The sequence below is a fragment of the Stigmatopora argus genome, chromosome 17, assembly GCF_051989625.1.
Source record: "Stigmatopora argus isolate UIUO_Sarg chromosome 17, RoL_Sarg_1.0, whole genome shotgun sequence".
NCBI classification, from domain to species: Eukaryota; Metazoa; Chordata; class Actinopteri; order Syngnathiformes; family Syngnathidae; genus Stigmatopora; species Stigmatopora argus.
Genome location: NC_135403.1, coordinates 10514915 through 10527972, shown reverse-complemented (window position 1 = coordinate 10527972; position 13058 = coordinate 10514915). Strand labels below are relative to the sequence as shown.

General features: G+C 40.2%; 1 protein-coding gene across 3 annotated transcripts; it reads right to left on the bottom strand.

Moving 5' to 3' along the window:
• Nucleotides 1–451: 451 nt before the first annotated feature.
• gfod1 (glucose-fructose oxidoreductase domain containing 1) lies at nt 452–13011 on the bottom strand. Of its 3 annotated transcripts, none has more exons than XM_077624744.1 (4): nt 12781–13011; nt 12289–12708; nt 2872–3065; nt 452–2762 (listed from the first exon to the last, which is right to left on the bottom strand). In XM_077624744.1, the coding sequence occupies exons 2-4, from the start codon at nt 12539–12541 to the stop codon at nt 2034–2036; spliced, it is 1176 nt and encodes a 391-aa protein (XP_077480870.1). In that variant the 5' UTR covers nt 12542–12708; nt 12781–13011; the 3' UTR covers nt 452–2033. The 3 variants fall into 3 exon arrangements, with proteins under 3 accessions (XP_077480870.1, XP_077480871.1, XP_077480872.1); XM_077624745.1 differs by having other exon boundaries at nt 12289–12675; XM_077624746.1 differs by lacking the exons at nt 12289–12708; nt 12781–13011 and adding an exon at nt 10750–11655.
• Nucleotides 13012–13058: the final 47 nt, after the last annotated feature.

Below are 13058 nucleotides of genomic sequence, written 5' to 3'. Positions count from 1 at the left end.
GCTTCCCATTGAATATTATTGTTACCCTGTATATATATCCCATTGAAATATACTTTAATTTAAAAACAACACACTCTTTATATGGAAATATTTAGTGTTGCCAAACCAAACCAAGATGCCACTGAAATAATGATGGAAATGTGTTGTTCTATAATGATAATATTATACAGCAGGTGTTCAACTTTTGCACACTAGTAAAATACTTGTCAAAGTCGCATGTGTTACCTTGGTTACTGTATGAGGGTACGGTTACTATGTGTGTAAGAGGAGGGAAGTCAAGCCACATTGCTTCTTGTTGCTAGGTAACAGTCCCTGCCACAAAAGAAGAATTTCTTTAGAGGTTGTTTGTGTTCCCAATTAACGAGTCGAACACATTTACTGTGCTATGTTTTGTCTGAATCTTTCAAATGATGGAAAAGTGAAAAAAATAAACACACCTTGAACACCAAAGTATTTCAAACATTTCTATTTTATAGACGGGAACTATATGGTCCACCTTATATTGTCCCACATCCTGTTCACTGCATGTCAGTCCATTGAGTTTAAGCATCATACAGCAAACAAATAATAAATACCTGGCAATACTCACGATAAGAATATTCCATTTTTTTTGGACAAATAAAATACATACAGTTGTTCTTATTTAAACAAACAATGTTCCTTTGAGAATACAACCATATGTACACTTTCAGTAGTTTTAACATAGTAATAATATTGTTCTAAGACAACAGAAAACACATCAGAATAGAGATGTATATGTAAAAAATAGTAGCATGTTAAGTGTGTGGCTCAAGGATGATGTTTTGGTTAATTTTGGATACAATTGTAAATGATTCACTTTTTTGGGGACTTCTGTAAAAGCCAAAAGACTTCCAGTAAGTGATTTTTGTTTCCTACAGTAAAAATAGTACAGTTCAGTGTTCTCCAGAAAATTGTAATTCATAGTACGTACTGCGTCTGCATTTGGTACACATGTAAAAGAAATAAACCAGAATTAATATTTTTCTGTAACTGAAAATGTCTTTTAGTTTGTGCAGAAATAAATGAATGAGATCATCTTAAAATGGGTGCAAAAAAGAGTAAAACTTTCAATTGAACAACAGTATCAACCGTTTTATATCAGAGGGAATTTAAATTCCTTATTGCAACAGCAAAAATGTATACCTTATAGATGGCCATTTAGTGACATTTTCATGATTGAATTTTGATGAGAAAAATAATGTGATGAATGTTTACGTCATAATAAAGTCAATATTGCTGCTACAGTGTGCCATTGTGTCTTTTTTTAAATGTACCCATTCTAACCAGCTATCAAAACCTTGCATGTGTTAAATAGGCTTTACATTTACGATATAATTATTTAATCCATGCTGCATACTTTTAGCTGAATTCAACCACTCTGAAGTGAAACTGTTTTTTTCCTTTCAAATGTAAACCATAATTTCCGAGGTAAAAAAAAAGAAAAGAAAAAAGAAACCTCTCACAGTTGCACAAAACCCAGAGTTTTCACAAAGATCCTGTTGTGAAACACGCTTGAAAAGAACCTAAATGGAATATTTAAAAGGGGTTAAAGCAGTTTTCCCATTCGAAAACAAATCAGTCCAACATTAGATTTGCGTGACAATGGCAGAAACTGCCTGAAACACAATCTTATTTTCGTTAACATTCACTTGGTGAACCTATAAAGTAGATCCTATCAGAGCAAGTTGACAGCAGCACGACTCTATTGTCCTTCCTGGTCTGGTCTCGCTCAAACACACAGTGTGGGGTTGTCTTTCTGACCAATTCGGGAGGCAGGAGGTGTAATACCTCTTTGGAAAAACAGACAACACAGTAGGAGTAGTTGCATTCCGATCTGGAAAAGGAAAGGCCATCGGAAGGGCAAAAAGAAAAGCTTTCGTATAAATATTTGATGACGAACGAACTGTTTTTGCTCTCCTGCTGAAGCAGAAAACACTATGATTGGAGTTGACCCATCAGGTGCCAACAATACAGATTGGACAGCACCAAACATACTTTTGAGGTCGTCTCTTCTAACAGTAGAGAGACATTCGACTTCGCCGCATGGCCTCGCTGATCAAATAAGCCGGGCTGACCTCTGGTTCTTCCGTCATGACCGCAATGTTCTGCCACTCTCCACATTGGTTGGATTTCTTGATCGTATCCACCACGCAGAGAGCGTAAAGACAATCCTCGAAGGTGGCGGCCATGGTCAGAGGCCTGCCGTCCCATGTCCGCCGATCGTCCTGTTCCTGAAAGGCTTGCCGAACCGCCTGGATCATTCGGATCATTCCGGTCAGATACGGAGAAGGGATGTCGCTGAAGGCCTTCTCCGGTAAAGAAGCCTTTTCAAGAGGCGTAGTGTCCTTTAGAAGAAGCTCAGTGCCTCCACCAACGTTGTTCTTCTGTCCGTACAAGTCCGTCCCGGTGACGGATAACCTCCCGACCGTCCCGACGATGATGACTTCCTGTCGAAATTCTCCGGGGACGTTGAAGTTGAGCGTGACGGTGCAGCAGGCCCCTCCTTCCAGCACCATCTGGAACGTGCAGAAGTCATCGCTGGTGATCTGACGGATCCCTTGGATGTGATCCGTCTGTTTGACAAAAGTCTTGAGGAAGCCGTGGACTTTAGCGGCACGCTGGCCCGTCAGAAACGTGAGCAGGTCGATGATGTAACTGCCCACTGAGTGTAAGCCCCCGCCTCCCATCAGGTCATCGCAGCTCCAGTTATATTTTTTCCCAAGGAGACTCCCACTGTGGACCTTCAAACAAACAGAATTTACACTTAGTTAACCATTCCAAATGCAGGAAAAAAAGATAATGTTGCCTTTCTGATCTCAACCTCGCATAATAAACAGAGAGTAACCTTACCTGCGCCTCACAAACCAGAAGTTCCCCCACGTAGCCTTCCTCCAAAAGCTCCTTCATTCGAACAAAGGCCGGCAAGAAGCGTAGAACATTTCCCATGATGCTCAGCAACTTGGGGTAATACTGGGCTGCGGACATCATTCGGAAAGCATCCAAAGGTGTGGCTGTCCTGTCGCAAATGACGTTTTTTCCAATACCTTGGGGGGAAAAAAGTTCTGTGTTAATGTAGCCTGAAATTTAACACTCGTTTCACAGGGAAAACTTTCTATCTTAAAAAAAATCAATGCCAACAAACAGGTCAGGTTTAAAAATGGTTTAGTACTAAAGTAAGGATTTGCCAATAACCCACGAATTATACCGATTAACTTTAGTAAGAGGGTCTTTTATTTTCCTGTTGTTTGCCAGCAGGGTTAAGGAATAACTATCAATATTTAGAGTAAGTGATTCTAATGCAACTTTGTGAATGGGTGAGAACATATGGACTAAAAAAAGCAAGTTCTACAAACTTTCTATAGAGTCATCAATTTTTTCTTCATTTATAGTTGTAAGAGATTATAAAATGTATACTGTTCCTTTGCTGTACATTTTATTTTGTGTACTTCCCTACTGGACTATACAATGTGTTCAAAAACATGGCTATTTCTTCTAAGCCTCATCAAGTTTAGTGGATGAATCTTGGTTAGGTGGATTGGGCAGCGCAGTAGTTGTGAAAGTGAAACTTCCTATAGTAATCCGTCATTAGGAGCAATTCTCCAAGCATGGAAACTAATCCCTTTGACCCAGATCTGAGAAATCCAGAGTGAGAAACTGAGCCACCGTCCCTTCCAAACACCACTCAACCCTCACGGACACAAAATGCACTCACAACTGTGTGTTTTATCTCTTTCTGTTGCTCAACAAGGCACACAAGGATGCATTCATTCATTTGGCTACTCTTCTACCTATTCTGCTACAAGCATTTTTAGTTGTTTCATCAAAACAGAGAGATTTGTGTCATTCAAAGCGGGACAATGCCACAAAAAAAGTACAAATTTAGAGAAAACACTTATTCAGGGATTTGTTTGCTTTGAAATCTGTTGAAACAAAGTCAGTTTTAGATTACATGAATCAAACTGGTATTCATGTGGCACCCTCAACTAGGAGACAGAGTGGTGCTGTAGCAGAGTCGTAATGGAGCAGAAAAAAAGCTCTGCAGCTTGGTCTCTCAACATCAATAATTTAGAGACAGGACATACATTATGCGTAACATGGAGACTTGAATGGCTGAAGAAACACCTGGCATATAGATTAAAAATTATTGACTAATGTTAGCTCGAATATTAGAATGATATGAATACAAAAAACGAGGTCTTCCTGAATAAAGATGCACCGATACAGTTGCTTAGGTTTCATTATGTGAACGTGTGAGTATTTTCATGAAGCATTTTTGCGATGCGCCTTATCTATGGATCAATATTGGTTAATCATTGTATGAAATTCCCTACTAAAGGTCCATTTAGTGGATGTTTAACACAATCCCGTACTACTACTACTACTGCATTTTATAATCTGGAGTGCCTTATATATGAAACAAATTTTAAGATTGGCCTTTCATTGAATGGGCGTACTCCGGGGCGCATTATAGTGCGGTAAATACGGTACTTGTTTCAAGGGAAGCTGCTAAATTTAAGTGAAAAAAAGGCAGCAGCTGCGTCATTCCAAGGAAAGGCTGAGTCTGCAGTCAATGCCTTTTTTCAGCTGGCTTCCATCCAGGGCACCTGCTTCTCTGTGCATGGCTCCAATGAATCCTCCTCCACACTGATATTCACAAATCCACATCCAGGGCAGGGGTGATATCGGACAAGAATACCTCAAGCCATTACACGCCTGCCTATTGTTGAGGTCGAATGGGTTGGAAGAGGTTAGTGTGTAGGCAGGGCAGGAAGAGATTGTGATAAATCAGAGTCATCACTCATTTTCCATTGTTAACGGCATTGAACAAGCGTCTTCTTGAGTCGATTCATGGGGCGTGGATATAAATTGACATGGAGGGGAGCAAATGACCACATGGGGTATCGGGAAAGAATTACTGTCGAGACAATAGTTATTTGCCATGTGGTGCAAGAAAATCTGGCACGCCAAGAAGAGCAAGTCTGGGTGGAGTCTTTTTGCATTCCTGCATAACCGTAAAATTCCCGGTACTCCCGCAAATGGAAAGCTGTTTGACCAGTAATTTAATACCCTTGATAGCCATTTTAAATCTATTGTACTAACACGCTCTGTAGTAAGATAACTTACTGTGCTGGTATATGCATTTTCAAATATGACCTTAATTCTATTCTCAGTGTTACACGAGAAATACCAAAAGAAGTCACTTACTATTAAGTCACACCCTAGAATGTAACCCTGGACATTCTCATCCCAAATATTTAAACAACGATGTCATTGTTTTGGAATGCGTCGGCTATTTTCTATCAGGTCAAATGACTTGACGAGATGAAATTTTCTCAACAAGGTCATTCATTAAAAAGTGCAAAACCCAATTTTTGTTTGACTATTTTACATCAAAACCACAACAACAAATGCAACGCCTTGCTCCATCCGGATTGTGGATGGCAAATCAAATATTACACATTAATATACTCAAGAGAAAATTGACAAGCACCGCTAAACTAACCTGACAAAACCAGATAACGCGGTTGCCTTTGAAAAATGTGGGTCCCTATCTAATATCTATCTGAAGCTCCATCTCCAATTACACATCGGAGCAAAACAAGTATGAATAATGGCGGTCATTATTCTCACTCAGCCATCTTTCCCTTTCAGCTAATGCCCTTCATTTGCTTGATTAGCATTCCTAAAAGTGCTACCATTAACCTATGCATCAACCCCATTCACTGAAAGATGATGGAGAGTTGACTAGTGACCAGGGCTTTTATTCCAAACCTAATGGGTGCACTAAAAGCACGATAGTAAACACTTATTGTAAATTACACCATTGTGTTGATCCAATCATAACTGCCAAAATACTCCCTTCTTATGCAGTTCATCTACAAGTTTTAGAAAATAAATTAAAGACACTGTTTGTGTCATATAGATCCGTGTCCTTGTTAGTACTATTGACGCGCCATATGGGAAGGTGGTTTGTTGGTAGGCAATTAGCTGTTGGACTCAGGGTAAACAATGAAAGGTTCAGAACCATGTTAACTAGTGATGACAAATAGGGAAAAGTGAATGATCTGCTTGCCACAGTGTGTTATCAGGCTCAAACTTCCATCAGTGGCGGGGTCGCCTGGGGTTTAATTAACTGGTGCACTGCAAGTTCTCCTTCCTAATCACTCTCACACAGGCATGAACATATTGCACTGCATTCTAATCAGCACACGTGGGCTAACAGTCTCCAACATATTGTAAAAGTGAAACCACAACAGCGCAGCACCATATTATTTATATCATTTTTCTACTTGCAAACGGAATATGGACAGTTTGCATGGTTTTTGCAAGGGTGTCAAAACTGCAGTTTCATTCATGTGGACCTAAAGTGTTGGTTATGAAAGTATTAATTCATCAAGGATTAATAGAAAATTAAAGTACTATTGAGTCCAAATAAGACCAGCAAAGATGTCAGTGGTCAAAATTAATCCTGATATGGTTAACCCAAAAAATATTCAAAATTAGATCCTTACTGACATATATTTGAATACAATTCCTTGAATTGTTGTTGATGACTTGGTCATGATGCACGACAAGTAATCACGAGGGGAAAAATTGTGCATCGACAATTCCATCCGCTGATTCAGCACCATAGACAGTGCCATGGAATGATCAATCCACAGCTCAGTACAGCAAGTCTAACATATTCCAAGGACATGAATGAGGTCAGAAATAGCTGCAAATGGATTGAATGAGTCAAGCAGACAAGAATAACTGTCCATTTAATGACAGGACTTTACGACCAGAGGATTATCGAGGGAGGCAACAAATCCATTGTTCCGTGCTTTTAATAGCAAAAATGTGACTGCTATCGTTAGGCTTGCAATAAATCGGAAAATTGGAGTCTAGTTCAGCTTACACACTTTGATTTAAGAATTCCAGTGAGGACCAGTATTAGGTGTTTGAAGTCAAACATAATGTTCAATTCTAGTGAAACCAATAATTTACCATTCCCTCAACCATATCAAAATTGTGGTCAAGACCACGAGTAACCAGTTGAGTTTCTTTATGAGCCATGAAGCTCATAAGTAAAAAAGAAATTAAACTAAACAAACATGAAAATCATCCTGAAGGACCAAGACTGATGTGACAATGAATAGAAAATCTAATCTGTTATGGTAATTAAAGACGACGAGCACACACGAGTAATAAGAGTAAACTCATAACCACGAACATCCTCGGGCAGCTGTGTGACATTGTCACTAAGTAGCTCGGTTTTAGGCTCATATTTGTCTGAGACAGATGAACTTGCGAAAAGAGGAGCGCACATATTGCCGCTTGGTACAATCTGGACTGTTGTCATGGTGATGAAACCCCCCGACAGCCATTTCTGTCAACCACTGACAAGGAACTATGGCTCATTCTTAGAAAGGACTACTGTAAATCTGTACTATATTGTGTGTATCCAAGATTATTATAGGGAAGGGAAACACTATTTTGAACAATCTTTACTCTAAATTAATGAGTGAAATAGCATCCAAAATACTGAGGGAACCTTTGCAAATGCCACATCACCAAATCAACAAATCAAGTTAATTAATTAATTACAGTACTTCAGTGCTATTACACTAAATGAACCTATACCTAGCATTTTTAAATAACATAATAGCTCAGATTAAACAATTTTTTTTTCACTTCTTTTTTTCCTTATCCAATGCAATTCAGGACCAAGCACTGCCTACATCGTTAAGTCATGCCAGGCTTCTAGAATATTTTCACGCCCAGAAGAACCACACCAAAACTTGAGTCATGCATGGGAAGGACGGAAATAGATAAATATTGCCCAGAGGAATTGATCTGTTTCTTCATTTTCTCAAGTTTTAAGAGTCAAGTTGTAGGAATAAAAATGTTTCATCAGATAGAGATGAAAATTCGCCCAACTGTGCATGTAACAGGAAATGATACAGGACCAGATATCATTTCCTGTTATGAATAGGAAGCTTTACTATACTACGCTACACTAGAACTTGGCTGTTTGGTGTTAAGTGATCAGAAAAAAAAGACTCAAGTTCACCGCCATGCAAAACATTTCCTTCTAGCCGATCCATAGTAAAGAAAGGCAGGACTCAGAGTGGGTTGTGTTTGGGAGCTTTTCTACTTAATACGAGAAAGCTCACTTGTCAGCGTGCTTGAAAGAGCATCCCCTACTCGGCCATTCATCCAACAGACAAAAGCAATTTCACAGGAAGCCCAAGCTTTCTCCTCTATGCTCCTTGTTGTCACTCCATCATCATTTTCTCTGCATTTAGTGTTTTTTTTTCACCCACATACTCCCAGAGCAGTCATTATCATGTAAATGGGCGGCTCGGAAAACATGAACACGAGCCAGTGAGAAATGCATAGGGGTTTACTTTCCCTAGCTATCACAGACAGTCTCTTGGCTAGGTTGGTACAAAATCCTTAATCGAAAATGACCAATGAATGGAGGTCAAGTCTGGAACAGCAAGTTTTCTATGAAACTTTACAAGTGTCAAAATAAAAAACAACTACACCCTACACCAGGGGTGTCAAACCCAGTTTGGTTGGCGGGTCACATTCATGGTGACCAGATCTCATGTGGGCCGGACCATTTTAGATATAATATTTACTTTTTTAAAATAAATTGATTAAAAGAACTGGATTAAAAGCCCTGAATATTCAGTTTTTTATATATCTAAAACAATGTTTATTTTAGCTTTTTTTAAATATATTTTTAGATTTTACAAAATGATTTTTGAACTAAAAACACAGAAAAAATGATTAAAAAATTACAATTATTGATTTAAAAGGGGGAAAATCAGGAAATTTAATGTACATCTATACTCTTCATTTTAATTTGATCCGAAAACAGAAAGTCGGCTCTCATGATTTACTTTACCGGGCCACACAAAATGATGCGGCGGGCCACATTTGGCCCCTGGGCCGCCACTTTGACACATGTGCTCTACACCAACCCCTGCAAAAAGTGTTTTAATTAATGTCCCAGGCAATTTATAATATTAATTGTCAAGATAGGAAACTTGTGACTCGATTAAAGAGAATTTTGGTGATGCTATTAACAGATAACGATGGTGTGAATCATGTGTGTCTTTTACAAAGGTCAGGGGAAGTGCGCTCTTTCTATTCTGCCCTTGACGTACAAGCACACTCATTACCATGTTTTAGTCTTGTGTCAGGTTGAGTGAGTAGTTTCCTCCTTTTCCAGAATATCAAACTAAAACCACATATTATTGCATGATTTAATTTGTTACACAATAATGTACATTTTGTAACAACACAGGGATTTTACCCTAACGTCACAAAGCTGTTTTGAGTGAGGTGGGAAAGTAACAAACGTTTGTCCAAGTTGGACTACTACACATGGAATTAAGTGTATTTAAAGCAAAAAAACCTGACATAGTGGTCCAGTTTTCAGAGGTTTTTACAATTCCTCCAGCTCCTTCTACAGATGTTCAATTGGATTTAGATCAGGGTTCATAGCAGGCCAATTGTAGACAGTTAAAAGGTTTTACTCTTACGTAAGAGCTTAATTATCTACCTAATTTGGGGTATTTTTAGCTCTGTGTTTTGGGTCATTATCCTCCCGTTGAATGACCTGCGATTAAGATTAAGACCAAACGTTCTGACTTCTGATAGCACATTCCATTCTAGAATACTGAGATAGTCTTTAAATCTTATTTTAGCCTGTACAGATTCATGACACCAGAGGTGAGTTTCCTTCACATTTCACTGATCACTATGGGTTTACCTGACAGGTAAAAAATACTTTTGAAAGGATGTTTATGCCACGGATATGAAAGTACTTGAGAAGTCCTACTTACATGGATTGGGGAAGGATATTTATTCTTAAGTCAATCTTTTTGGAGGGCATAAATAGAGTCTTTCTCGGCCTTGGAAGACAGCCAGAAAGCTTAAGTGACATCAGGCGCCCCAGGAATGTCACAATCCCAAGGAGGAAAGTGAAAAAAATCCCAAGGAAAGAGAGATGTTGTTTAACAAGATCGACCTGTTTGTCGAAACGACAAGGCCAGCCTGGTAAAACATGAATGACATGTGGAACAAGTTAGTCTTTGGGTGACTTCTCTTGATTTCTGCTCCTTGTGACCATGGCTGCTCAAATTCTGGTTTTATACCTAAAATTTTTATTCAAGACTTAATAGTACGTACTGTGTAGGCATTTTCTGCTCTCCACTCTGGGGCATATAAATAAACATTTATGATAGGCATTATTGTATACTGATATCTTTTTATTCTCCATTAACAAGCGGACTAGAGGGGAAAGTCGCTACAAAGTTCAAATTCCTATGTCACAGGAATTATATCACACACTTGCATCAGCCACATGGAGATCACAATCACACACGCTACAGGAAGTTAGTCTTCCTTCTTACAATAGCGTCACTTCCGTTACGAGTATGTTGCTATCGTCTACGGGGGAAATGTCATCAAGTGGAAAACGACCCTGTTTAAACAATCCAGCTCCTTTTTGGCAACACTTTGAGTGAGGTCACTATTTTTACAGAAAACAAGGTGACGTACATAAATGAATGTCTGGTATGGGGAGGAGTATATAAAAGACTGTACTCATGCTGTATCTTAACACTTTATCTCATGCTATCCATACTCCCTGTGTAAAATGTCTACTATTTATAGACTAGGTTAAAAAAATGTTATCCTGTAAAACCCAAGTCTAATTGGATATAGACTTGCCTGGAGGTGGGATGGAAGCTGAGAAGGAGAGACGGCTGGGAAGGAAGACAAAAAGCAGCGAGGAAATGAGCACAGAGGAAGGAGTGGCAAAGAATGGCCGTTGACAAGCAACTAAAAGGCATGTTGTTGTTTCACTCAAGTTCACTGGTACCAGACTGGTAATCTGGCTCATGATTAGCAAGCTTGTGCAACAGCCACATCAACAACGTTACTCAGGAACCCTATAAAGACACTCAATAAATCCCATTTGTTGGCATGAGCAGATGTTAGTCTAGCCAGCCTGTGATTTAATACACTTTCGATATTGACATAAGAAAAGCAATGGGATACTGCCCGTCGTATGCTCGGCCACTCGCTTGTGTTGGCACTCCAACCGTGTTTAACAAAAGTCAACAAGACGATGAATGTCGGAATGCCAAAAGTGCCAATGACGTTCCCTGACAAACTTGCGAGACTCTCGTGCTCCCACTGACCTAAATTGAATTTCCGAATTAGCAGCCGCCATGACCTGAAGTTGATATGAAAATCACATGCTAGACTGCATTTGTGTCTGTCCAAAAGCAGTCATCTGATTTAAAAGAGCTGGCTAATTTACACATTGGCTGCAGTCACAAGATCTATTTCATGAGTGCCCTTCACATGACAGGCTGATCGTTCTGGCATCACACACACACAAACATGCGCACACACAGCAGCAGGAGAATAGAGTGAAAAAAAAGTTCATAGCAACAACGACAACAAAAAAAGCAAGTCATAAGCATAACAACAATTATGTATTATTATTCTAAACCACTTTTCTAATTTCAAGTTCATCTCCTCGTGGCCTGCCATTGGCTGGCCACTGATTCAGGGTGTCCATCACATTAGCTGGGATGAGCTCCAGCACCCCCTACACCACATGTGTCAAAGTGGCGGCCCGGGGGCCAAATCTGGCCCGCCGCATCATTTTGTGTGGCCCGGGAAAATAAATCATGAGTGCCGACTTTCTGTTTTAGGACCAAATTAAAATGAAGAGTATAGATGTATATTAAATTTCCTGATTTTCCCCCTTTTAAATCAATAATTGTAATTTATTACTCCATTTTCTGTGTTTTTAGTTCAAAAATCATTTTGTAAAATCTAAAAATATATATAAAAAAGCTAAAATAAACATTGTTTTCGATCTATAAAAAACTGAATATTCAGGGCTTTTAATCCAGTCCTTTTAATCCATTTATTAAAAAAAATCTAAATATTATATTTAAAATGGTCCATCCCACATGAAATCGAGTTGACGTTAGCGCGGCCCGCGAACCAACCCGAGTCTGACACCCCTGCCCTACACCCTCAACCCTTGAATGAATGTTGGCTTCCACACATAAATCAAGCTTTTTATATTTTAGTCATGCACACTGATTGGAGCTGCAAGGCTGTCAGGTTAGTCGACCACCACCACGCAACCCCCTTCCCATCAGCCTCCACGCCCCCCATCCCCCCGGAACTACAGAAGCATCAGTATATACTAGTAGCATCCTCCCCCAACCCCTCAAAGCCACTCACCCAAGGTTTTGACTGCGATCTGCCTGGTCAGAGGCGGTGGCAGGTTAATGCAAACCAAATCCACGTCCTGGTGCAAGAGCACGTCGTCGATCCGGTTGGTGTAAAACGGGACGTCCATCTCCTTGGCCAGCTCCTCCGCCTCTTCCTGCGTGCGACCCCAAAGCGCCTTGACGGCGAATCCCTCATTCTTCAGCAGAGGGATGATGACCCTGGCGGTCAGGCTGGTTCCGAACACGCCTACCCCTGGAAGCATGATTGTAATATGTGTCCCCCGGTAGACCTGGAGCGTCTGGACCGTCTGGAGCGTCGCTTTTACAGCGGCTTTGCGTCAGGTTGGCCATCCACCTGCTGATAAGCACCCCCCGGCGTGCTGCATGGCCTCTCCGGCTAAGAGTGAGAAATGGCCAGAAATGTATCGCTCTGCAAATAAACCAGATGCTAAGATAAGACGTCCGATCGTCATGGATGTCCAAAGGCGGAATAGAAACGCACCATATCGGGGTGAGGTGCGTCCGGCCGGCCGGCGGACTGCGGCAGGCAGCGGCTACCCTGTGTCACCTTGAAATAGATCAAATGGGGAGAAACAATGAAAAAGTGGTGAAATGTGTCCTAATCGGAATATAATAACGCCTCTTGTCCTTAAAAGGATCCTGCAGAGGCGGTGCGAGGTAGAAGGCTGAGATGGTGCGGCTTTAAACAGCGAGTGAAGTAGGCTTTGCTTACAGGAAACGCTTGGTGATACCCTTTCAAAATAAAGTCAGACGTAATCA

What these genes read in the sequence shown, in the direction of transcription:
- gfod1 (XM_077624744.1), bottom strand. Translation starts at nt 12,541, where the DNA reads ATGCTTCCAGGGGTAGGCGTGTTCGGAACCAGCCTGACCGCCAGGGTC. An exon ending in GATCGCAGTCAAAACCTTGG is followed by an intron (nt 3,066 to 12,288) that starts GTGAGTGGCTTT and finishes TTTCCCCCCAAG; the next exon opens with GTATTGGAAAAAACGTCATT. An exon ending in TTCTGGTTTGTGAGGCGCAG is followed by an intron (nt 2,763 to 2,871) that starts GTAAGGTTACTC and finishes GTTTGTTTGAAG; the next exon opens with GTCCACAGTGGGAGTCTCCT.